This window comes from Giraffa tippelskirchi, chromosome 13 (assembly GCF_054371585.1).
Source record: "Giraffa tippelskirchi isolate mGirTip1 chromosome 13, T2T-mGirTip1v1.2.pri, whole genome shotgun sequence".
Lineage (NCBI taxonomy): Eukaryota > Metazoa > Chordata > Mammalia > Artiodactyla > Giraffidae > Giraffa > Giraffa tippelskirchi.
In genome coordinates this window covers 54,375,299-54,401,267 of record NC_137287.1, presented here as the reverse complement: position 1 = coordinate 54,401,267, position 25,969 = coordinate 54,375,299, and the positions used below count along the sequence as shown (strand labels likewise).

The 25,969-nt window shown below is 35.8% G+C and overlaps 1 protein-coding gene across 4 annotated transcripts in view; it reads right to left on the bottom strand.

Moving 5' to 3' along the window:
• The window catches only part of ESF1 (ESF1 nucleolar pre-rRNA processing protein), a 52,811-nt gene extending 26,937 nt beyond the window's left edge, over positions 1–25,874 (bottom strand). The window contains exons 1-9 of one of the 4 annotated variants that reach the window (XM_081556521.1): positions 25,617–25,874; positions 24,141–24,825; positions 19,785–20,182; positions 19,063–19,176; positions 17,011–17,111; positions 15,879–16,031; positions 13,478–13,592; positions 11,400–11,547; positions 8,005–8,166 (exon numbers count right to left, since the gene is read on the bottom strand). In XM_081556521.1, the coding sequence (XP_081412647.1) occupies positions 8,005–8,166; positions 11,400–11,547; positions 13,478–13,592; positions 15,879–16,031; positions 17,011–17,111; positions 19,063–19,176; positions 19,785–20,182; positions 24,141–24,783 (1,834 nt within the window). In that variant the 5' untranslated portion in view covers positions 24,784–24,825; positions 25,617–25,874. Of the gene's footprint in view, positions 1–8,004; positions 8,167–11,399; positions 11,548–13,477; positions 13,593–15,878; positions 16,032–17,010; positions 17,112–19,062; positions 19,177–19,784; positions 20,183–24,140; positions 25,368–25,616 lie in introns of those variants that run through there. The other 3 variants (XM_081556522.1, XM_081556523.1, XM_081556524.1) reach the window with 3 other exon arrangements.
• Positions 25,875–25,969: the final 95 nt, after the last annotated feature.

Here is a 25,969-nt window from a genome sequence, read left to right as displayed (position 1 = left end):
TTATGACAGGTCAACCATTCTTTGGGTCCAAAAAGATATCAGAATTTTGGAACACTAATTAACAACATGTATGCCTAGAAACCTGCAGTGTTCAACAGCAAATATGCAAAAGCTTTCCCTTGCCCCTTTTTTCTTTGAAACCTTCAGAACAGGTTACTAAACAGAAGAAGGCTTCTCAGAAGACAGGCTTCCTAGACATCGTCACACCCGTGATCCTGGCCGTGGACCAAAATGCTCCCTCACCCTGAGAAGCCTGTGCTTCTGGCTCAAAATTATGCATCCAAATAAATTACTTTCAAAATATTTTTAAATCTCTCTATGCCTCCACAGAAAGAAGGAATAACAGTAACCTACAGCAAAATATACTTTATGACAATCTAAGCTGACAATGCTTGGTGAATTGTGGTGAAGACTGTTCAGAGTCCCTTGGACTGCAAGGAGATCAAATCAGTCAAACTTAAAGGAAATCAACCCTAAATATTCATTGGAAGGACTGATGCTGAAGTTCCAATATTCTGGCCGCCTGACGTGAAGAGTCGATTCATTGGAAAAGACTCTGATGCTGGGAAAGATTGAGGGCAGGACGAAAAAGGGGTGACAGAGGATGAGATGGTTGGACAGCATCCAGTCCATCAATGGATGAATTGGATAAGCAAACTGTATGCACATACATACATGCCATGGGATATTATTCAGCCTTAAGAAGGAAGGAAGGAAATTCAGACTTGTACCACAGCACGGATGAACCTTGAGGACATTCTGCTAACTGAAATAAGCCAGTGACAAAAAGATAAATACTTTATGATTCTATTTATATGAGATATTTACAGGAGCCAAATCAGATCGATAGAAAGTAGAATGGTGGTTTCCAGGGGTTGGGGGAGGGCCAATGAAGAGTTGTTTAATGGATACAGAGATGTAGTTTCATAAATGCTTCTGGAAGTGGATGGTCATGATGGCTGCACAATAGTATGAATGTTCTTAATACCACTGAACTATACACTTAAACACACCTAAGATGGTAAAGTTTATGTTATGTGTATTTTAGCACAAAAACATTGGGGAAAAAACCGAATGTGTTAAAATAGTATAAGGATATATGGCTTTTCAATTTTAGGGGAAAAAAAAAAGAAGAGCAATAATGAAACTGCTGAAAGTAGTCTGAGTGAATTCTGTCAAAATAACATATGGAACATGTGTGAGAAAAATGACAGTTTGCTAGCCAGGCAGTTGGGATATAGAATGATGACGTGGGACAACCTCAAGCAGAAAAAGCCAAAAGCTCTGCTTTAAAGACCAAAGAATTCACAACTTCAAACAAATCAGCATAGCTGTGGGCTGTGGGCAAACAATACATGAAACACACTCTCTGCTCTTGAACCAGCTTCAGGCAGATTGTAAATCTAAGGCAAAGTCCAAAAAGTACTACTGTCTGGAAGTTGTGGCTGCAGATGCAAACAGTGCAACTGACGTGATACACATGCAGAGAGGGAAGGACCACATGAAGAGCAATGGCCTAGCTGCTGCAACCGGAGGCCCTTATTGATTTACATACTTAACTGGGATCCTAAAATAGCAGACCAGTTGACCTAAAACTTCTAAACGTATGAGAATCTTGAGCACTTTCTGAAAATAGTGTTATTATAAAAATATCTTCAGTTTTGCTTGAGATTTTTTTTTTAAAGCTTCCTGGAAAACTTTTTAAAAAATTAAATCTTAATATTAACAGAGAAAATTATCTTTAAAATAATCCAGGAAATTCTAAGAAATTTACTGGTAACTCTATGGAGAAAATGTGCTAGCACTGTTTTTTTAGATAACCCTAGCTGCTTCTCATTTTTACGACACATTCCACAAATGATTCAAATGTTTATTGGTTTTTTTTTTTTCCTTTTTGCACAGTAAAAAGTTTCAGTTTATTACCTTACAAGGCCCTTACAGTCAATCTGGTAACTGGATGATTTACAGAAGGAGTGTACACCTAAGTTTTAAAATCTGAGCCATCTACTAGCTGTGGCCAAGTAATAATAGTGCACTGCAAACTGGTTTCCTCCCCATGACCAAAATACGAAGCAAAATGCAAACTCTTTTCAGCTTATTTGAAGTTCAGTTTTCCATTTAACGCTCTCCTCTACAATGAACTCAAAATTTTAAACATTTGGTTATTTTTAAAGTTCTGACAAAAAAACATTTTTTTGTGACTATATCTCAAATAATGGATATACTGGCAATAAATAGAAATAGATACATAGCCAAAAGTAAATAGTGAACTGGTTTTGAGAAGTCTGAAAATTAAACTGTTTGAAGCCGGGCTGCCTTAGTAAAATGAATGCCCAACTAATTCAAAAACATTTTATTTCTAAATAAACAATGAATAATACCACAGCCACAGTCTGTTTACGCTTCCCATTGGGTCACTAAATACAGAAAGGGAGACAGGATAAAGATGGGGAAAAGGAAGTACGAAGGATAAAGAACAGATATCAGAAACAAACATGCTATACACCTTAAACTCACAAAGTAACATATGTCTATTATAGCTCAACAAAGTCGGAGAAAAAACCCAAGTCAGATCTTACTGCTCCTTAGCTCAAACACTCCAGTTGCTTCTCATCTCACTTGGTGAAGACATCCAAGGCCTTAAACTGGCCTGCAAGACCTTCTGACTTGGCCCTGTTACCTCTCTGACCTCATCCATTGTTCTCTCCTTCACTCACTCACTGGGGTCACACTGCTCTCCATGGTGCTCCTCAAACATAATACATAAGCCACAGCTTCAAAGCCAGTCACTTGTCACCCCTCTGCTTGCACACTCTCCTCTCATGGTTCACCCTCTGACCTCTACTTCCTTTTGCTGCTGTTTAGTTGCTCAGTCATTTTTTGACTCTTTGTGACCCCATGGTATGTAGCCCACCAGGCTCCTCTGTCTATGGAATTTTCCAGACAAGAAATACTGGAGTGGGTTATCATTTCCTTCTCCAAAGGATCTTCCCAACCCAAGGATCAAACCTGTGTCTCCTGCATTGGCAAGTGAATTCTTTACCGCAGAGCCACCTGGGAAGCCCTCTACTTTCTAAATATTTTCCTACTAACGATTTATCTGTCTCCCCCAGAATATAAGCTTTATGAAGTCAAGGATTTGTATGTGTTGCTCACATGGTATCTAGAATGGTTCTTGGCATATGCTTAGTAAGTATCTGAAGGAAAGCTTAGGCACTGAAAGCTGCTGAATAGAAAAAAGACTAGATGTCCTTTCACCAGTGTCCATTAATCAGCAGGTAACTAAGAAACAGAGGACATTTAATCATATCTGATCTCCTTTAGGGATTCCCAGGTGGCTCAGTGGTAAAGACTTCACCTGTCAATGCAAGAGACGCAGAAACACAGGTTTGATCCTTTGCTTGGGAAGACTGTCTGAAGGAGGAAATGTCAACACATTTCAGTATTTCTTGCCTGGAAAAAAGTCCATGGGGCTGCAAAGAGCCGGACATGACTGAGTGACTGAGCATACACACATGCCTAGCCTTGCAAACATCTATTTCCCTGTCAATCTAGGCCAAATAAAAGTGAATGCTTAGCAACAGGTGAGCATTAATATACGGGTTTCCCAGGTGGCTTGGTGGTAAAGAAGCTGCTTGCCAATGCAACATACAAAAGTTCAGTCCCTGGGTTGCGAAGATACCTTGGAGAAGGAAATGGCACCTGGAATTTGCCAGTATTCTTGCCTGGGAAATCCCATGGACAGAGGTGCCTGGCAGGCTACAGGCACTGGGGTTGCAAAAAAAGTTGTACATGACTCAGCTATTAAACAACAGTAACAATCTGCTTTAAGATGATAGACAAAAAAACATGTCATTATGAACACATCTGTTCATATTCTGGATGAATGTCAAAGGTTAAAATATACAGCTTGCATTATCTACAACAAAAATTATCACACAGATTAACTGAACTATTAATACAGGAGAGGTTATTATATATTTATATGAGATAAAACTCGTTATGCTTCACTTATATGTATATCACAAATTCCCCAATGAGGCAAGCTCATTAATGAAGGCTCAATATGCTAATTACATGTGTTACCTTCTCTGCTCATCAAAATGACTCAGATAGGATACTTTTCTATTAATGGCAACACACTGAGATGGGAAACAATACCCCACATCAAAACAATGTATTACAGCTTTCCTTAAAAATCTTATAATTTAACATTTTAAATTATCTGTAACATTAATAACATTGGATTCTCACATTTCCATGAGGAACTAAAATATCATCAGAAAGCACAGTTCATTCTAGCTATTACACCCATGTACCTGTTATCTGCAGAGGCTTAATACTTACTCTTAAGGAATTAAAACTCTTAATGTTACTATACTGCATGCAAAGTCAATTCAGTTGTGCCCAACTCTTTGCAACCCTATGGACCGTAGCCCACCATGGTCCTGTGTCCATGGGATTCTCCAGGCAAGAATACTGGGGTGGGTTGCCATGCCCTCCTCCAGGGGATCTTCCTGACCCAGGGATTGAACCTGCATGTCTCCTGCATTCGCATGTAGGTTCTTTACCACTAGCGCCACCTAGGAATCCCACTATATTGTGTAATCCAATGTAAAAAGACAGAAGTTTAAACAGGCTAAATTTTTTTTTAAATCAAGCTAAGCCATAGTCCAACAAGTGTTAGTGATTATTAAGAGTACTTATTATTTTTCTAAAGAGTTTAATATTTGGGAAATGCAAGTCACAGAAAAACTGATGCATGATAAAGTATAATCTTATACTGACCCTCTGTGGTTTACTGAAGTATAACACCAAAAAAGTTCTGTGGCTCAGGGTAACTGTTACTGCGGAAATATATTCCTTAAGACACAAATTCAACAAAATACACCTATTACAGGAATAGTACTCTGTACTATGAAAGTACATTTATAATACCACAAGTTAAGTGAGAAAGGTATTATTAGTCCCACTTTCCAAATAAGTAAACTGAGATCCTGAAAGAGAGTGTTAACAGACCCCTTATACTCACACACACAGAAAATGCAAACACTTACTTGTGTGCACAACCACACCAAGGATCTACAGGTTAATAACACCCCATCTGGAGCCCTCAAAAATACCGTGGTTAGAGACTTTAAAAAATGCATCATACAGCAGAATATCAATTTTCCTTCGTTCAACTAAGAGCAAAAATTATATTGTGAATGTTGATGATAATTCCATGAAACTGGCACTTTCATCGTTGTTGAAGGCACTAAAAACTGGTACAACCCCTTTGGAAAGCATTTGGCAATAATCTCAAGACACAAAAAGTGTCTGTGTCCTTTCCTAGTAATTCCATTTCTGGGAAGCTATCCTATGAAAATAATTCAAAATATGGAAAAAGCTATAGATTATTTATAACATTCTAGATGCTTGGCATCTGAGATTTAAATTTTGAGGCTTGGATACTGGTAGTTTCAACAGCTTGTGAGAGAACCACAGGTTGATCCACAGCATATGTAAAGTTGCCATGTGAGTGAGGAAGTCATGTTATTGACTGGTGAGTGAGTCTGACTGCCAGCATTAGCTTCTTCTTGTGGTCTCTGCAGGTTCTCACACGCACTGACATTTCTAAAACAGGGGGCTGGGGAGGGAGGAGGAGCATCTTTGTTAAAAAACTGTTTTTATAGGTAAAAGACTCTAAAAGAGTAAGCCTATTACTTGGCTGGTGATGAAAGTGAAGAGGCTGGTGATGAAAGTGAAGAGATCTAAGAAAGTACTGATATTTTTGGCTTTGGGATTTGTAACAGCCTTAGATCACATTTCTTTTCAATGCCATGGGCCTACTGAAGTGAAAGATTAGAAATATGATTAAAATATGATTAATATTAGAAATATTATTTAATATTCATCAATAGAGAAATGATAAATTAAACCACAATCTACCTAATCACTCAGTGGCTGAATAAGGGAAATGGAATTACAGATGATAATTTTTCATTTTATATTTCAAAATATTTTATATGACATTAATATCACATCCACAAAGAGCAAAGTCAAGATAAAAATGTACTGCTAAATATCAGAGGGAACAGTTGCTAATTCATTACATGAGGTCAGCATTACCCTGATACCAAAAGCTAAGGACACTGCAAGAAATGGAAACTATAGGCAAATATTCCTCATTAACACAGGTACAAAAAATCTTTAACAAAACATTGTTAAACTGAGGCTAGGAATAAAAAGAAGGATAATGCACCATGACTAAGTGAGTTTTATCCTAGGAAAACTGTATTGCTTAAATCTTCCTATGCATCACTTTTTGGTATTTTTCACTATATAAACTGTATTAATAAACACAAAAGTTAGAGCTGGTCCACTCAGTATCTCTCTAAAATATTTAATAGAAAACTTTTCAATCAAATTTATTTTAAATCTTCTTTCTTATATTGTCACCTGAATATCTCAATTTAAAATATGTTCATTTAAAATATCTTCATTCAATACGCTCATCCTAAGATTAGAATTAAGCTACAATTCCAACATATTTGATTTAAAAGATGGACTCCAACATTTCTTAGAATCATTAACCCAAGGACCTCAAGTAAAAAATTTCCTCACACATCTCTGAGTGGTAGGTTCATAATGCCTTATGGTGAAACTTACTGACAAAGGACACTCAACCCCTTAATGCAGCCTCTGTGCTATTTTCCTGAACAATTCTAACAATACAGAGAATTCCTCTTTATACTACATTGAAACCTTTCATTCAACTTTTATCTACTGGTGAAACACTGACTTGTGAGGTAGTAACTGAGATTAAGTCTTCATTTACATACTTATCATGCAAGTACTCGAAAATATTAAGTTCCTTTAGATTTTTCCTCTCCAGGCTAAATTAATTGTGTTCCCTTAGCCACTGTTCATATGCTAATACTACTAAACTTCATTTTTTCTTTCCACCACTTCTTGCAAAAGCCAAACATTTAAGACAAATGGGTTAAAACGCAGCACCGAATTCTTACAGAACATGTAGAAGACATATGGCCATCCTGATAAATTTACTATAAGAATCTATCCTCAAATATCAAAATATGCTAGTCTTCCCCGTCCTTAAAAACAATCTATGAAAACAGATATTTTACTATCAGTGCAAAAACACGTAAGTTGCAAGAAACAGAATTTAATGAATACAGAACACTTAACTTTTAAGCAATGGTGTTATTAATAGTATTCTTTCATCTAGAGAAAAACTGAGGCTAAAATAATTGAATCATTTCCAAAAATCATATTTATCTTTAAGATATACATAAAAAGCAGTAATTTGCAAAAACAGTATTATTCACAAAGATACATGCTGATTTGCCCAGGACTGTTAAGAAAAAATATCTATGTTAGAAAACAGCCCTCATTTATCCTCTTACCTTGGTTTAGCTTTGACAAGGTTTTAATTATTATCGTAGTAGTATTTTACTACTCTAAAAACTTCCTGAATCCTTCAAGGCAGTTGTAAAAATCATAATGCTATACTTCTTGGACTATCCAAGAATATTTAAAAATTGCGTTAATTGAGATGGAAAACTACGTATTACATATTTTGTGTTAGTGAATTCTCACTAAGTAAAGTCTACTAGTGGTTACTAGAGAAAAATCCACTTATGAATTACATATTTTGAAAAGAAGTTTAATGACCGTAGAATACATGGTGCCTGGAATCAAGTTTCCATATTCTGGGAACACTGGAATCAAGCCTAGGAACGGCCTACTTTCATAAATGGGTAATTTATAGTGAGTAAATTAAAGAAACCAAGAATAAGCCGGTAAGAGTCTAAAACAGTAGTCCCAAAGTGAATTAAATGATGTATGCAAATGTCACATTAACTTCCTCACGAAAACATTCCTGAAAATGTGATTTTTTTTAAGTTAATGTTTCCAAAGAGTTGACCTTCTTTTCTTTTATATCTGATGTCCCCAAATGAAGGAAAACAAGTGAACATTTGGTTAGAATCTAATTCTTACCTGGAACCCACTTAATTTCCATTTCCATATCATTTTCTTTGCCTTTCTTTTCTTTGTCTTGAATAACTTGTAAGAGTTGCCTATATTTAGCAATTTGTTCTTCATCATCCTTCTGACTTTTTTTTGTTTTCCCATCTTCTTCTACACTGACTCCATCATCACCTAACAAAAAAAGCAATTTCACTTAATATACAGAAATAATTTCACTTCTAACTTCACTGTTCAATCTCAGTCACTGCAGCACTCTTCTCAAAGCTGTCAGATACACTACAACAACAGAATATCAAAATCAGACTTAAACTTAACACCAAATGAATTAAATGACTTAAATCTTATTTACAATAAAAATCAGCTGTAATATAATTTAGTATGGTGATAACAGTATACTTGGGAATCTCTTGTTTTTATTAAAATTCACATCTCAAATAATCCTGTAGTCATGTAACATCCTTGAACTTCTCCACCCTATAAGTAAGATAGCAGGGATGGCATTTTTTCCCCCTTTATGTCTCCTACCATCTAACACATGTATGGTCAATAAAAGGAGCCTGAGTAGTGTTGGGATGCATCTGATATATGGACTTAGCTGTTCATACTGATGACACAGATAAAGGAAGCTGCCTGTTATATAAAACAAAGAATAATGAGTCCTTTCCATGTGATAATGAGCAAGTATGCTTACTCTCAGGGTCTCATTAGCACATAAAAAATAAAAATGAACAAATTAGAAGTTTGTGCAATTAATTTTCCCATGTGGAAAAGCTTCACATTTCCATTTCCTAATTTTATAAAAATAATCATAATACAAAGGAACAGTGTAAAATTCATGGGCAACAAATACCAAAGAAAACTAATACGTGAAAAGTTTGTTTGCTCTGTATTTCCACTGTAATTCTCCACGTCAAAAACATATATTAAGAACCTAGTTTTTAATGCAAAACATACAGACTAACTGAATTGAGTAAATGTCCTCAGTAAAGGGAAATTTACAGAAGACCCTCTCTTCTATGAGCTATAGATAACTAGTCACTATATACGTCCGATATTATTAAGCATTTAGCTGTGAAACATCAATGTTAATAGATTGCCCTTATATCTTCAAAAGGTGATGAGGAAAAAATTGGTTAAATAAATGTTTTTATAGGTGTTTTTCCTCTGAATGAATAAAAAATAGTCCACAACATTCTTTCCATCCTATCACACTTTTACATTTTCACTTGAACAGCTGAAATTCATTTTTTTCCTGTTTGTGCTTTATGCCACAATAATAATGTTGGATGGAATTCTGTCATGTATCCCGTAATTCAATGGATAAAACATCAGGAACGCATTAACAAAATGGCAATGTATTTCTTTCTATTAAAAGCTTACTTCTGAAAACATAATTAGAAGCAAGCTGCTTCCAGGTTGAAATTTTAGTGGTAAGTCTCTGATGGCTTACTTTAAATTGATTTTTTCCAGTACTAAATTTTTACTTTCTGAAGCTCTAAAATGTGGGTTAACTCATGTAAGTCTGTTTTCTCCCAATTCAAGGACAACACTTTGTGAAAGACTTAATTCTATATACGGAGTGAAAAAAAATTGTAACAGTAAGAAGCCCTGGTATGATCTCTTATAAACTACAACAGGAACATCCAGTAACTTCAAAGTATTCAAATATACTAATGCATCTATCAGAGGTACTAAATTATAGATTAAAGCAAGCTTGCAATCAATTAAAATACTGAAGAAAAATGCATGTTTTTAAAAACTTAATTAGTACATTTCAAACAAAAAGCCATGAATCCTTAAAGTTTTAGGAGTAAAAATACATGATATGAGGTAGTATGCTAAGACTTTATATATGTTATCTCAATCTTTTCAACCACAAGCAGGTACTATTATGATCCCCATTTCATAGCTATGAAAAGAAAGGCACTGGGGCAAAGAAAATCTAACCCAAGCTTCAAAGTTATTTTAAAAAGATAAAAGAAAACTTCAAAGAACTGACAAATTAGTGAAAAATTACCAAATCAAAATTAAGGAGAAGATGATCATTATCAAGAGAACCCCATTGCCCTGAATGCATGTACTGGTCTACCAAACAAATAGCCCTGAGACCAACCGACACTTTTGGCAGTCTGGCAGGCCAGTAAGACAAAAGTTAAAGAACCAACTAGTACCTCATATTTAGTGGGGACTTCGAAAGATATACTTCAGGGCAAGGATCAACCAAAAGTAGACTAGCAGAGAAAGACAATAGATAAAAAAATATAGGAGAGAAACAACATGGAAGTTACAGTGAAAAGATATAATATATATGTAATTGGAGTCCCAGAGAAGGGAGAAGAAATACCTGAATAGATAATGGCTGAGAATATTTCAAAACTGATTAAAAGATACCATGCCACAAATTTAAGAAACCCAACAAACTCCAAGCATAATAAATTTAAAAAATCTATTCTTAGTTCACATTAAAACTGCAGAAAGACAAAAGGAAAGAGAAAACTTTTCAAAGCAAAGAATAAAATCCAGACAACCTTCAAAAGACTGAAGAAAGTAGACTGACAGCTGACGTCTCAAAAACAACAAAACCAGAAGCCAGCAGGATATTATCATCAATGTGGGAACAATCCACCTAGAATTTTTTTTTTAATCATGAAAACATATTCACAAATAAAGGCAAAATAAGGACATTTTTATACTAAACTAAAACTCAATTTTGGAAATTACCACGAATATACTTAAGGTAGAAAGAAAATGATCCCAAACAGAAGTATGAGATTTAGAAAAGAACAAGGAGCAAAAGAAGTAGGGGAAATGTGAATAAATGTAAACAAAATAGTAATGTTAATGTCCTATGAGACTTAAGAAGTAGAGTACACAGAATAGCATGAAAGTTGTTTTAAGATTCCTTGAATTCTCTAGGAGGGTAAAAATATTAATTAGTATTCAACTTTAATAAGGATGCAAGTCACGATTTCTAGGATAATCACTAAATAAACAGAAAGAGTCTACTTTGTAAACTAACTGAGCAGAAAAATGGTATGTAAAAAATAAACCAAAGGCTCTTAGTTTAAAAAAGGGATGGTAATAAAGCATTTTACTAGTTTAGGTGATCGCATAACTATAAGAATCATGTGTCGTCTAAAAGACCAGACCCTTTTTTTGTGAGGTTAGGGTTTTAAAAAAAGTGTCTTTGGTTGAAGAAATTCAGGCTAAGAAAATATCTCTAAATAAAAAACTTCAATTACTATCTACCAGTAAATATAATACTGTACATGTGAGCATACTTCACAGACAATTTAAAGATTAGATATTCTCTTTCAAGCTACTGCCAAAGACATATTGTCATTAGTAAGCCTAGATTAAGTATTCAAATGCTTACAAAAGTAGACCAAAAGACAAACAAATACCTTGTGGTTCTTCTTCTATTTCCTCTTCATCTTCACTAGAGGAAGCTAAATAGGCTTGAAAATCCATGTCCAAAAGTTCTTCCTTTTTAAATTTCCTGTTGAGTGTTGTAATTCTTTCATGATCAGTCTCATCCCAAGTGATCTCCACCTTCCACCAACGAATAAGAAAAAATAACAAATAAAAATGGAAATGTCAGCGACCCAAACTTGTAAAGAATATTTATTGTTAACGCAGATGTTTAACAGTAAACTAATAAAGACATACTAAAATCAATAATATATAACATGCTTAAGGCAAAGGTTTTTACCTGTGGAAAGGGAACCATTTCAGTTAACCTGTGCCTTCATCCTAACTCTCTACTATATGCAAGGCACTTCATTACTGGGAGTAAAAATTCATCAGTGTATGGACTGACTGTGGTGAAAATAAGAAACTGCACTAGCGAAAAAGTTAACATTATTATGAATGAGTCCAAGCATGTTTTTCACCAGGAGTTCTAGGCATTTCAAGAGGTCTACAAACTGAAATTTCCTGATAAAGCTTTTAGAACAATCTCAGTGTGGTCCTTTTTCCAAAAGAGATTAAAAGCCACTGATTAGAAAGGCATTTACTAGCTGAAAGTACAGGAAACCCTCATGACACAGGAATTTATCTATAACATGATCGGTCTGGTGACATGCTCCTGTCCTCTACGAAGCCCCCATTCTGAGAGTCTTGTTAGAGATTTAATCTCCATCACAGGGCAGGTCCCACATCCTTACTTTTTTTTTTCCCTCAGACTAATCTCCCCAGATCAGAACAAAAGCAGTACTGATTAACTATGAGATCCAATCCTTAAAATAACTGCCATTGTTGGAAAAATTATTGCTAGTTCCACAATTCAGAATTATTCCTATTCTGATAATTAAGACTGAGCTGATGACCACAAAATTACTTCTGAACTGAGACAGACGTGGATGATACAGCCAGGCCATAGGAATTCCAGACTGGCTGACTGGATAGGCCTGCCTATTTTTTAGGCTTGAAAATAACATGATCCTAGGTTTTATGTGACCGAATCTTTCAGACTTCATTTACTGCACACTGGTGGGGTTTCCCTATACTCAGTAACTAATCAAGGCCACACAGTATCCACAGGCTGTGGGTGACAGATACAGCAGCTCTCTGCCACCGGGCTGGCCTCAGAAGAGCACGGTGGTTTGTCACAAGAAAGGCAATGAGAAGCCTGTGTGGCTGCTGCAGAGTTCAGCTGTGGATAAAAGGTACATGGGGCAGGAGAGCAGACAAGCTAGGCAGCTAAGTAACAAACTAATTCAATAAAAATCTTTTGTCTGTTTGTTATTAAGCATTAATGTGACATCGAGTAGTCCAGAATTATTCTACTTCAATTGTTTTTACAATTTGGGGTCATATCTGCAGAAAAAAATGTGTTCCTATTTTAAATTTCCACTGCTTCTGTGATTTGAAGTAATGTTAGCTCCTTCCCCCCTACCCCCTGCTGCTGATGCTAAGTCGCTTCAGTCGTGTCCGACTCTGTGTGACCCCATAGACGGCAGCCCACCAGGCTCCGCCGTCCCTTGGATTCTCCAGGCAAGAACACTGCAGTGGGTTGCCATTTCCTTCTCCAGTGCGTGAAAGTGAAGTTGCTCAGTCGTGTCCGACTCTAAGCGACCCCATGGACTGCAGCCTACCAGGCTCCTCTGTCCATGGGATTCTCCAGGCAAGAGTACTGGAGTGGGGTGCCAGTGCCTTCTCCCCCTACCCCCTAGGATAGTAATAACTGACATATTATTTATTAAAGAATCTAGTTAAGTAAGACTGGATGGGAAAGATAGAAGAGAAAAAAGAAACATTTGCAGGTAATTGACTCAGGCTTAAAGGCATAACGAAAATCTGGAAACAGGTTCAAATAGATGGGGTAGATAAAAATGCAAATACACTTGTGTTTCATTTCTATTTGTACTTATGCATTAAAACTTTGAACACTTTTCATTTCTAAAGATGTTATAAGTAAATAACAAAGTCTTTTCTTAAAGCAACGGAGTCCAGCTATATACTTTCTAAAGTGAAGAAATACCGTTGATGTTCCCATTGCAGCAGATGTGAAATATTTTGGTTTATACACTGTTAAATCCACTTCTGAGGCTACATCCTTGGGCTCTTCATCAAAAGTAATATCATCTGGTATAAACCTAAGAAACAAAAGAAAAAAATGAATTCATTTAAACATATGCTGCAGTGATAAACAACCAGAGTTTAGATTGTCTTTTAATTAAGTATAGTTTATACATACATACCACATAGAGGTTCCACAGAACACATATGCAGATGAAGTAAACAATGTCTGAAATAATCTTGGCACAAAACTTTTGAAATTCATAGGCTATAAATCTAATTCCACTAAATCTAAGTGAACTCTGTAGGTAGAAACCCTGCATTAGGTGTCAGTTAATGTGAGTCTGGTGTAAACACACACGAGTCCCTCACGCTTCAAAAAGACCTAGATTCCTGACAACATAGTCACTGACTTGCTACATGATATTCTGAAGATCAGACAGAATTATTAATGGGGAAGTACTCTAAAAATAAAGCAGCATAAGAACAAGATATCACTGAAATAATGAAAAGCTTAAGGCTGATTCTTCAACACTAAAAATCTTAATATTACCTTATAATTTCTGTCACAAATAATGGCAGTTAAATGTAAATTAGCTACTGTAACTGTTTGACAATTCTTAGCCATCAGGCTAATGAATGGGAGGAAAAAAGCAAAGAGAAATTATCCATGGTTATTATTTCATCATTTTTATAGATTTTATTTCCACACACACAAAAAAGCATGAGCTATATATTGCACCAAAAATTATATTTGAGGGAAGGAATGAAAAATTAAGGTTCATTAGGTTTACAGAATATCCTCCACCACATATACTTTTGCACAGATTTAGTAGAAGAAACATAAACATCTGAGATCAATATTTTAAATGTTGTCAATAGGCACGATTTTGAGGCAGATGAATGAGTTCCCTAAGTAATAGGATAGCAGCAGAAAACTCAATTTTCTTTTATGAAGTTATATATGACAAAATAAGACAGGGGATGTAAGTTTTTTCCATGGTCATTGATCTTATTTTCTAGGTACTGCCAGAGGTTATTCTAACACCGCATGGAAATATCCCAAAAAGGAAAAGAAAGAACAAAATGATCCTGAGAAGAACATGTAAATATGAACTCGTGACAGGCAGTTCGACATTCTAATGCAGTGACTATCAACTGATGCCTTTTTTTCCCCCCTAAAATATTTCATCTTGACAAGAAAGCCTCTAACAGACTTGGATACAAAGCAGTGATTTCTAGCAGGAGGGAGGTTCAAGAGGTAGAGGACAAAACAAAAAAGAAAAAAAAAAAAGATCAATGACCGTGAAGTACGCTCTTAATATATTGATGTGTGTATATATTAGTTGCTTAGTTGTGTCCAACTCTTTGTGATCCCATGGGCTGTAAGCTGCCAGGATCTTCTGTCCATGCCATTCTCCAGGCAAAAATACTAGAGTGGGTTGCCATTTCCTGCTCCAGAGGATCTTCCCGACGCAGGGATTGAACCCAGGTCTCCTGCACTGCAAGCAGACTCTTTACTGTCTCAGCCACCAGAGAAGCCTTAATATACTGATACTTAATTTAAAATTAAAAATCTTAAAAAAAAAAAAAGCGATTTCTATTGACAGTGTCACAGTAGAATGGTTTACTGGGTTCAAGGAACTAGGCTAATGATAAAATGGTACCACAGTTTAGCTTCCTGGTTTCCACAGAACAGACATTCCCAACCACCTAAGGTTTTTCAGCTTGGGTCAGTGAAGCCTGAACACATGGTGGAAACAATGCCCAAGTCTGAATACAAGGCAAGCAAGATCATCTACTCGTCAGCACTGTCCCACAGAACTTTCTATGATGATGCCATCAAAGTTCTGTTTCTGTTCTGCCCAACACGTGGCCATTAAGTACTTGAAATGTGTCCAGTGTGACTAAGCAAATGAATTTCAAATTTTTTAAGCTTTTAATTAAGTGTAAATAAGCCAGAGTATGACTACTGGCTACTGTACAAGACAGCACAGATGAAGAGACACTATTCTATTAGCAAATTCCTTTGCCTCCACCTCAATGCTTTTGATAAAGTTACTTCACTCTGGTTCCTAGTTCTAAAAGACAGTTGCCAAGAAATATCATTACATAAAACCTGCCATCCTAAAAACACATCTGACATATCTGAAAGGACATATATGTGAGGTGACTTCTATCTAATATGTTAGCATTTTCTCATTTCAGTTTTCTTTCTTAAGAGTGATATTCTACAACAGGTTCTACTAAAAGCGAGAAATACTCTTAGATATGAAACAACAGAGAACACTACCAGTTCTAATATCTCAGTTCTTACAGTCACTGCACTACAAGATTAAACTGCTACCTCACACAGTAATTACCTTAGATCTACGAACGAACAACTACTTTCGAATTCCAGGCCATCACAATCCTCATAAATTTTAGCGGCTGTTTCAGGAGAATCACAGTCTACTACTGCATAATAGTATTTCAGTCGTTTGAATTGATAATCTCTCAGTTTTTCTCTAGAGGCCCTAAAAAGGGGGAAAAACTCATTAGGCTTACTTAAACAGGAACACAAATAACTCTCTCCTTGTAAAAACGAAATGTAACTGTTCCAAGAAAAACATATTACAAACTGGCTTTTATTATACTCCATCTTCCTTTATGAATAGCCTTCTTGCCTAACATTAAATACTTAAGCGCAATTTATTATTTTGACAAGGTACAGACTAGGGATTTTGACTGGAATTTTGTATTTAGAAACAGAAAGCAAGAATTAGATGTGGCTACCTATGATTTTTTTAGAATGGATTTTTTTGTTTGTTTGTGTTATTACCATATGCAGCTTTTTCAAGTAAACCCACTGAAGAGGACCACCATAGTATAACATATGCTAGGAAAGCACTAGCTTTTATTATAAACAAATACCTGATCTTATAAAATTTTATTCATGTGTTGTCAAGACTAAACAGTATTGAAGTTCAACTTACTTAATATAGCATATTCTTTGAGAGTCTTCATCCGTCAAATAAAAATTTGCCACCAATTTTTATTAAGTGCACATATAGCTCCACCTAGTGGATTCCAACTACTTAAAATTTATTTCTCTACATTATGATGATTAAGAACTTTCTCTACTATTCCTGTATTCTTGTATTTTTCTATTTAACTAGGAATAATTATATAATTTTAAGGTAAATAGTTTCAATGTCCTTTACATAGAAATTAACATCTAAGAAAAAAGGCAAAACTTACTGATTCAGGTTTAACCATGAAATGTTTTTCAAAACTGCAATAATTACTTTCATGAATACAGAAATATAAATATATACAAAAAATGTGTTTGGAATAGTGTGCCATTTCTGGCAGACTTTAACTTGCTTTGCAATCTGTTTTAACCATGCATGGCACAAATATAAACTTTAGTTCCAACTATGAAAGTGACCAGAATTCTCAATTAGTGACACAAACTCATAGGAGGTTTAGTTTTATCTTCTAGTGTTTTAATACCAGTCCTTTTCAGGAGCATCTTCAGGAATGCTTAATAATTCCACTGGTCCTTGAACGTGCTCTTCCTTCATCCTCTCCTTTCCAAACTCCGAAGGATATATCTAAACACAAAAAAATAAGATCAGTGTAATTTATACTTCCCTTTTCTCAAAATATACAGACCTTTGAAGGTCAGGAACTCTAAACAACTGGACAGAATGAAAACAGCAAGAATGGCACCTACACATATGCTCCCATGTGTGAAAAATGACTGGATAAAATAATTTGAATTAAATCTTTGGTACTTTTTTTATCCCAGCTATTTCTGAGAGTCAGGAAATATAATCGTATTAACTTGTAGTGTTTTGTTACTACCAGGCTTAATATTCATTTATTAACTAATGTATGCTTTTTTTAGTTGTCTGAAATATGTAATTTATCGACTAGGGAATCCAAGTTTTTCTTACTAATCTAAGTTGCATAAAACAGGTTTTGTTTTGTTTTTTTCCTATGAAGCCGAGTCAGGTTTACTCTAATACATCTATAAATAATAATACTATATTTAAAAATAATTAATCCACAATGCATATGAGACAGGATGATGCAGGGCAACAGATTTAAACCATAACAGGTTTCAATGTAGAAGTTTTTAGCATATATGCAGTCACATATGTTTATTCTTTGTGGTTTTTCCGCTTTTTAAGTCCAGTGATTCCTACTTCCCATCTCCTAAAATATAAGATTTAACAAAAACACCATTCTATTTCAATTCTGCCTACAGTTTGATTTTTAATTTTTTTCCTTACTTTTTCTGGCTATCATCTGGGAAAAGTGAAAGTGAAAGTCGCTCAGTCGTGTCCGACTCTTTGCAACCCCATGGACTATACAGTCCATGGAATTCTCCAGGCCAGAATACTGGAGTGGGTAGCCTTTCCCTTCTCCAGGGGATCTTCCCAATCCAGGGATAGAACCCAGGTGTCCCACATTGCAGGCGGATTCTTTACCAGCTGAGCCACAAGGGAAGCCCAAGAATACTGGAGTGGGTAGCCTATCCCTTCTCCAGGGGATCTTCCCGACCCAGGAATTGAACCGGGGTCTCCTGCATTGCAGGAGGATTCTTTACCAACCGAGCTATGAGGGAAGCCTTAGCTGTCCCCATGCTTCTACCCAAACCTGTAAACTTCTGTAACATTATAAAATATTGTGATGTTATAACTGGTAGGGTAAATCCTTTTATACTGGTATGATTTCTCAAAGACTTATGAGTCATTCTCACTTGTTTATTCTTTTAGATGACTAATGGCAACCTTTTTCTTAACTTTCATTTGCACTGAGATTTTGGCTGACACTATACTAACACTATAGAACTGATATCTTAAATATTTAAAATGAACAACAGTAATTTAGAGTTCCTTCAGGCACTGTAATAAATACTTCATATGATCCCCTTTTCACTGAATCCTTACCACTACTTTAAGAAATACTACTGTTATATCTACTTAGAGGAGAAAACACATTTGAGAAATAATCAATAATATGCACAAGATCATATAGTATGTGTCAGAATCAAGATTTGAATACAGGTCTGTCATACTGCAAAGTCTAGAGTCTTAATCACTATGTGGGCTTTCTAGAAATACGGTATCTCAAAATTTTTCAAATATCATTTATCAAGTGTTATAGCTTATTTCATATAGGTCGTGTTTATAAGGTAATTTGTAAGATTTTTATATATTTCTGCTGTTAGTAAAAATAGAATTTTACTTGTTAATGTTAGTAATGAAGCATTTTTAAAAAATATTTATCTTATACCCTGTCCCTTTACTGAGCATTATAATAGCTTTTCAACTGATTACTTTGGTTTTCATAATTAAACACAATCATATAACCGATCAATAATTTTACCTGTTCCTTTCTTACCTTCACATTTGTTTCATCAGTTTTGTGTCTAACTGTATTGGAACAACTTTCAGATTAATTATTTTCCTTAAAAGGAAAACTATGAGTATAAAAAAAAGGGATTTAACCTAGAATGCTTAGAAATACTTACTTCAAAATGAAACAAATTCTCACCTTTACAGAAAATATAACACCTCCTTTAGGTTTAAATGAATTGAACAAAGCCAGCAAATCTTTTGCCTTCAATCTATCCCAGTCCATGTTGCAAACTGCTAATCGACACGTAATCTAAAAAACGACAAAAATTACTTATTGCATAATCTATATCATTCCCAATGCTTGCAAAATTAAGATAGTAAATATAATGCTTTCTCCCCCCAATCCTGAAATCATTACTATAGTATTTATCTAAGTGATTTCAGTATGTAAAAGGAAACTTCAGATGGGCCACACAACAGTAAAACTGTAAACAGAAAAGCACTTTCTCTTATTTGGTTCTTAGTTCTTGAATCAGAACATGAGATGAGCTGATTCTTTAACTACCAAGTTTGTTAAGCTATTTTGCCACCCATGAGTGAGTAGGAAAGTTTAAGATATTAATCTATAGCATTTCTAATAGGTACAGTAGGAACTGATACACATCTCTAGTTAAAACAACAATTTTCTAAAAATTTCACATGACTTCTAATTATTTATATAGAAATTCACCCCTAACTGCTGGACAGACATTAACTTTATATACATATATTCTGTATCAAGAAGTTTTAATCAGAATCACCATCAAGAGTATTATTTACCAATAAACTTTTCCTTATTAATTTAATGACATTAATCCTACCATCCATAACAGCTACTTGCATTCTTGACAAAATCATCTTATTTATTCAAAAGGTTACCTCATCAGCCCGAGGAGCATCTTTATCTAATTCTCTCCAAGCATGCTCAAAACCAGATTCCTCTGGAAGTAAATCTGCCATATCATCTTCATCTTCAGAACTGGTTTCTACATTTCCTTTGCCCCTCGCAAGATCAGGACCACTGTCACTTTCATCCTCCTCCTCACTATCCTTATCTTCCTCATCATTTTCAGTTCCTCCATCGTCATCATCTTCTTCATCATAAAGATCAGCAGCAGCAGCCCTACAAATGCCTGTAATTTCATCTTCAGATGCTTCATCACTTCCTGTTTCACTAGCACTTTCTGAATCTTCCTCCAGAGCATCTTTGTCAAACATTTTACCACCTGTTGAGTCTTCATGACCATCACTGTCTCTTGCCATTATGAATGGAACCACTGCAAAAAGGTTACAGGAGAAATTAAGAAAATGTAAATGTTGAATTAAATTAAATCCAAGTTATTTTGACCTCAAATCCAGTAAAAATATAATTTCCATGAAGCAGACTAAAGGAAAATATAAATTCAACAAAATTCATGCCTAGCCAAATGAAGTTTTGTTAGGAAGAGTAGGAACTAAGCTTTATTTTAGTATCACAAGAATGGGGAGTAAAAAAAGATAACTAACTAGCAGATGTGAAAAAGCCAAAAAAGGGCATTAATCTAAGTTCTATAAATGGGATCAGAAAACTACCACAATTATGAAAGTAAATTAGTATGAGATAAGCATCAGAGTTCATTTTTAAACAACTTGCTTAAAAGACACCTTGGGGACACATTTCTATCTAGTATTGCAGTATTTCTTAAGCATCAGTTATTATCATACAATTTTCATGATTTTTGCCTATCACTGATATTTTTTCATGAAGCTGAATTTTTTTTTAATTAAAAATATTAGCTTGTTCTAAACAATATCCCTGAAGTCACAGATTTCATATATCTGTGATGTGGTGGTTACTTTTTTCCCCTAAAATGTTGAACCATATAACTATTAATATAAAAAAAGTTTAAATATCACCTGATAAGACATCATCTCACATTTAACAGTGGTACACATATCACATTTGGGGTTGTACAACAAACTGAACAAATTAAACGATCTAGTATTTTAATATTTTTGACAATATCAAGTATACTCATAACATTTATTCATTCACCAAATATTTGTTCAAAGCCCACTGTATACAAAACCTTATTTCAAATAATGAGGGAATACAAAGAAACAAACAAAAATAAGCTAATAAATAAATAAACAATGAGGGAATACAAAAATAAGTTAACTGCCTCTGTTTCTAGATGGCAATGCTCTGGTAGTGACTGCAAATACTACTACTTACTTACCTATTTTAAAAAAATGCTTTATTATTTTTCCTCTGATTACAAAAGTAATGACTGCTCATTGCAAAAGAAAAATAAGAAAATATGGTTTGAAAGTGAAAGTGAAGTCGCTCAGTCGTGTCCGACTCTTTGTGACCCCATGGACTGTAGCCCACCAGGCTCCTCCATCCATGGGATTCTCCAGGCAAGAGTACTGGAGTGGGATGCCATTTCCTTCTCCAGGGGATCTTCCCGATCCAGGGATCGAACCCGGGTCTCCCACATCATAGGCAGACGCTTTACTGTCTGAGCCACCAGGGAAATATGGTTTAATGAAGAAAATAAAGATGACCAGTAATTTTTCATTTAGAAGTAACTGGGTGGTTATTTTGTTATGTAACTCTGTAGAGTTGTTTTCTATGATATGCCCACTAATTTCTTTTTAAGTAGCTGGTCATACCATCTACTCAATTTTGTAATCTATTTTTAAAACTTCATGTCACAGACATATTTGGATGTATCATAACTCATTTAAGGGATTCCTCAGTTGGTAAAGAATCTGCCTGCAATGCAGGAGACCCCGATTCAATTCCTGGTTTGGGAAGATTCATTGGAGAAGGGATAGGCTACCCACTCCAGTATTCTTGGGCTTCCCTGTGGCTCAGCTGGTAAAGAATCTGCCTACAGTGTGGGAGACCTGGGTTCTATCCCTGGGTTGGGAAGATCCCGTGGAAAGGGAAAGGCTACCTGCTCCAGTATTCTGGCCTGGAGAATTATACAGTCCATGGGGTCACAAAGAGTCAGACATGACTGACAGACTCTCACTTTCACTTTCTTTCACTAATGACTTATGTTACCATTTTTAAAATTTCAAAACAGGGTTACAGTCCACGTTCTTTGCACACATGTCTAATTATTTAAATTCTTAAGCACACAAGTGCTGGGCAACATTTTAAAATGGCATGTACTATCAAACTGCAGCTCCTCACATCACCTTTACCTCACAGCACTGAAAAAGCCCCTTGTACACAGTAGTTGCTGGAATGGTAAGTGATGAATAATAATAAGTAAAAGATGGTGATATGTGAAGTCACTTAATCTCTACTTATAGATAATGCTTTTTCTGGACTGAGGAACCAATGAAAATTACAGCAAGCAACAAGGTGGGGCAGAAAGACTCAAAAGACTGGAGTTACAGGTCTGTGTATCCTCCCATAAATCACTTTAACCTTGTTTCCTAAGTAATGTAACCTAATGTCTCATGGTTATTGAGCAACTTAAGATAATGTAAAATAAATCCAAAGGATTACTGGATATATTATATTAACCCAGTACCCTAAATCTACTGGAATTTAAAGGATGCTGGACTAACTTAGCTCACAAATGTAGCATCAAGCCAACCTTGCTACTGTCTCCAATCTGATTTTATTTTCCATTTTCAGTAACCAAACTTGCATCCCTTCTCCCTGTACCTCAGTTTGCTGCCTGGTTGCTCTACAAATGGAACGAGATCTCACTCCTGACCCCTTAGTCCCTTTATTTAGAATTCTGTCCACTGCCTGATACTTCCTACTTTCCCAATGTGATCATGGCCTGTCAAGACGTCTCTCTGCCTTTTCTTGATGCCTACCCTGCTAGGGTACTGTAACTATAACCACCCTTTGTCTGGCTTATCTGAACATCACCAGGTTTCAATTACAACACCAATACTCAAAATTTCCTGCTGCCAGACAGGACAATTCTAATTAGCTTAGAAAACTTGTAAACATGAACTAGAATCAGACATTTCTTACTTAGTATCAAATAATCATTTCTAGCTTTATTATTCACTCACCCCTTCAGACATCTTATTATCTAATCAAACAGGAATACTGATCTCTTCTGAAAAGCCCAAACGTCTGCTCAAAAAGTTCTTTCCATGTAGGATACTCTGGATTCCAAATTTAATTCTTCTAAACTCCAACCAAAATAGCATTTCACCTATGAATTTTACTGATTACTGTATCTTGAGTGATCTCTTCCTCCAAATTCTCAGAGGCCTTTTCTTCTATGGTACTTAAAATTATTATGTATTATGGTTGTGATTTCTTCCACTTTATATCTGCACTATCCAATATGGTAGCCAGCAACCACATATGGCAACTGAGCACATGAAAAACAAATCGTCCCACTAGATATAGTAAGAAAACAGAATGTAAAATATCCTATTACATTTTTATATTGATTACATATTGAAACAGTTTTTGATATATTAGGTTAAATAGAATATATTCATAGATCTATTAATCACTGGTTTCTTACTTTTTGATGTGTCCAATAGAAAATTCAAAATTACAGACTTCTATTGACAGTACTGCTTCAGATCAGGGCTATTTCATAGTGTAGCAGGCAGTTATTTGTAAAAGCTGATTTGCAAAGGGTCAAGAAAGGCTGCAATCAAAGCCAAACTCCTATCACCAAGCCATACACCCTGCAGGAACAGCGTGTCTTTTCAGGGAAAAGAACCTGTGCCTCCCTCAAAGGTACTGTCCTCACCACGCTGTGAGCTCTGGAAGCTCTGTGGGTCCAGGAGGGCGTTATGTTTTTCTAAACTAGCAGTAGCCCTAAGATGTAAGGAATCATGTCTTGATGTTCTATCTGCCACATATTTGTTACTAAAAGTGTTAATAAATGAAGCAATGCATGAGTACCCAACTCTACTTTCTTTCTTCAGATACATCTCTTCTTATTGCGTGTCATGAGATCATGCGACACTTTATCTAGTTAGAGAACACAGCTGTCACTAGTGCCCACCACAAATCAAAATCACTGGTTTAGCCTCAAGACTCATATTTTTATTTGTCTCTCTTCTAGCCATTATGGCATCAAATCAAAAATTATCTTATGGTGTATTATCTTTCATAGCTTTATACTTCCAAATAAGCACCTGACCACTCCTATGATACTATGAAAATACTTATTATACATATTTCCTTTTTAAAAGACCAGTATAAGAATAAATAATGTAATACCAAAGATTCCTTAGTTCTTGCCAACCAACCTGATTGCATTTTTCTTCTTCTTGTCTCAGAATACTTGACCTTGGGAGACTGAACAACCTCAGAGGTGTCCAAGTCTACCATTGTTAGTTTTCCTTTGGGAAACAAGTCTGTGCTATCTTGAACTGTGTTTTTTTCCTCTTTTGTACTTTTTTGTGTAAATTCTTTGCTATCTTTCTCAGGACTTACTGAGTCAATCTTCTTAGATTTGCATGAAGTTTTCAATTTCTGAATTTTCTCCGAGTTATCTAAATCATTCTTACTTCCAGAATCCTTTTGATGAATTTTCTTGTTTTTTTTCTTTTTATCTTCAACAAGATTTTTTGATTCTACTTCTTTTATAGTCTGGGTTTTTTTCTTCTTCATTTTCTTTTGACTCAGTGTTTTATTATCCTCATCAGAGAGATCAGAATCAGAATCTGAAAGGTCATAAAAACGTTTCAAGTCCTCTGTAGTGCTGTGGTTGATGGGACGTCCTCTTTTATCCACAGAATAATTCAACTTGAACTTTTTGTCATGAAACATTGCTCGAAATCTCTTGTCAATTTTGACTTTTCGATCCTTTTCTGGCATTTCCCAAAATCTTGGGTCCTTTGCAACCCGCCTAAACCGTTGGTCACTCATGATTTCTTGTTTGGATGCCATTTTTAAATGTGTAACTGGACAAATGCCTGAAGAAATCAAACACTAAAAAATAAAATCATAATGAAAGATTAGTAATAGAATTAAGTGAGATGCTTTGGGAAAATATTAATTCACAATACTATATTCTAAGCTACATTAAGTAAAACAAAAGAGGTCTAATTTCATTTCCCAAACGAATCTTGAGTCACATGAAGAAAAGAAAAACTATCAGAATATCTTCTTTTGAGTACAGCATTTGAAGAAATAAACTTAAGGCAAAACCAAGCAGAATTCCAGGTCTTTATGGAGGGAGGCAAATGACTACTAGCCAACTGCCTTCACTTAGATATCCCATATTTCTACTTTATATTTGTATGTGTTACAAGTAAAAGCTAATATGATTAAAATATCCTTAAGTCTCAGTTGGTCTTATTTGTTTCTTCACATTCTGGTCCCATTCTCTCCGTTAATCGTGCCTTTGTTTTATTCGGAACAGCCTTTACTTTGACCAGGCTGTAACAGAACTAAATGAATTCAGGTTTAGCTCAAAAATTTCCCCTCTTTGTATAGGACCACTCTTCGTGAACCAGGTAAAGCCTCTCTCTAGTTAACAAATACAAAGTAGTAGTGTTTTGTTTCAAAAGCAAGGCTTGACTATGACGCAACATTAAACATTCGACCCTCAGAACAGCCTTGTCGGGTAAACATTTCATTCAACCATCAGAGGTAAAGCGTATAGATGTTCAGAACGAAAGCACTTGATTTACGCCACATATTCGGAAACAGGAAGGCGACCTGACCTCACCTCGGTCGCCTGCCCTCATCTCCGGTGCCCACCTGCCCCTCCTACCCACCTGGTAAACGCTCTGAACCCCAGGGAACTAGGACCTCCTTCCCAGCTCCCAAACCTCAGAGAGCCGCTTTGGGGCTGAAGTCCCTCAACACGACCTGGAGAAGGAGCAAAGAAGCTTGAAGAGAGGGGTCGGAAAAGCAAGGAAGAAGAGCGCAGCGCTCGTAAATCCGAAGGAGAATCTGTCGGACACTGGCTCTGTCCCTCTTCTCCTGGAGCCCGACTCCACTCACCAACTCTGAATCCTCTTACGGCGTCACGTGGGGCCCCACACCCACAATCCTCCGCGAGACACACCGTTGTAATGGCACGCGAACTGGGCCAAACTTCCTCCGGGTTCCCTCCGCGAAGCGTTTC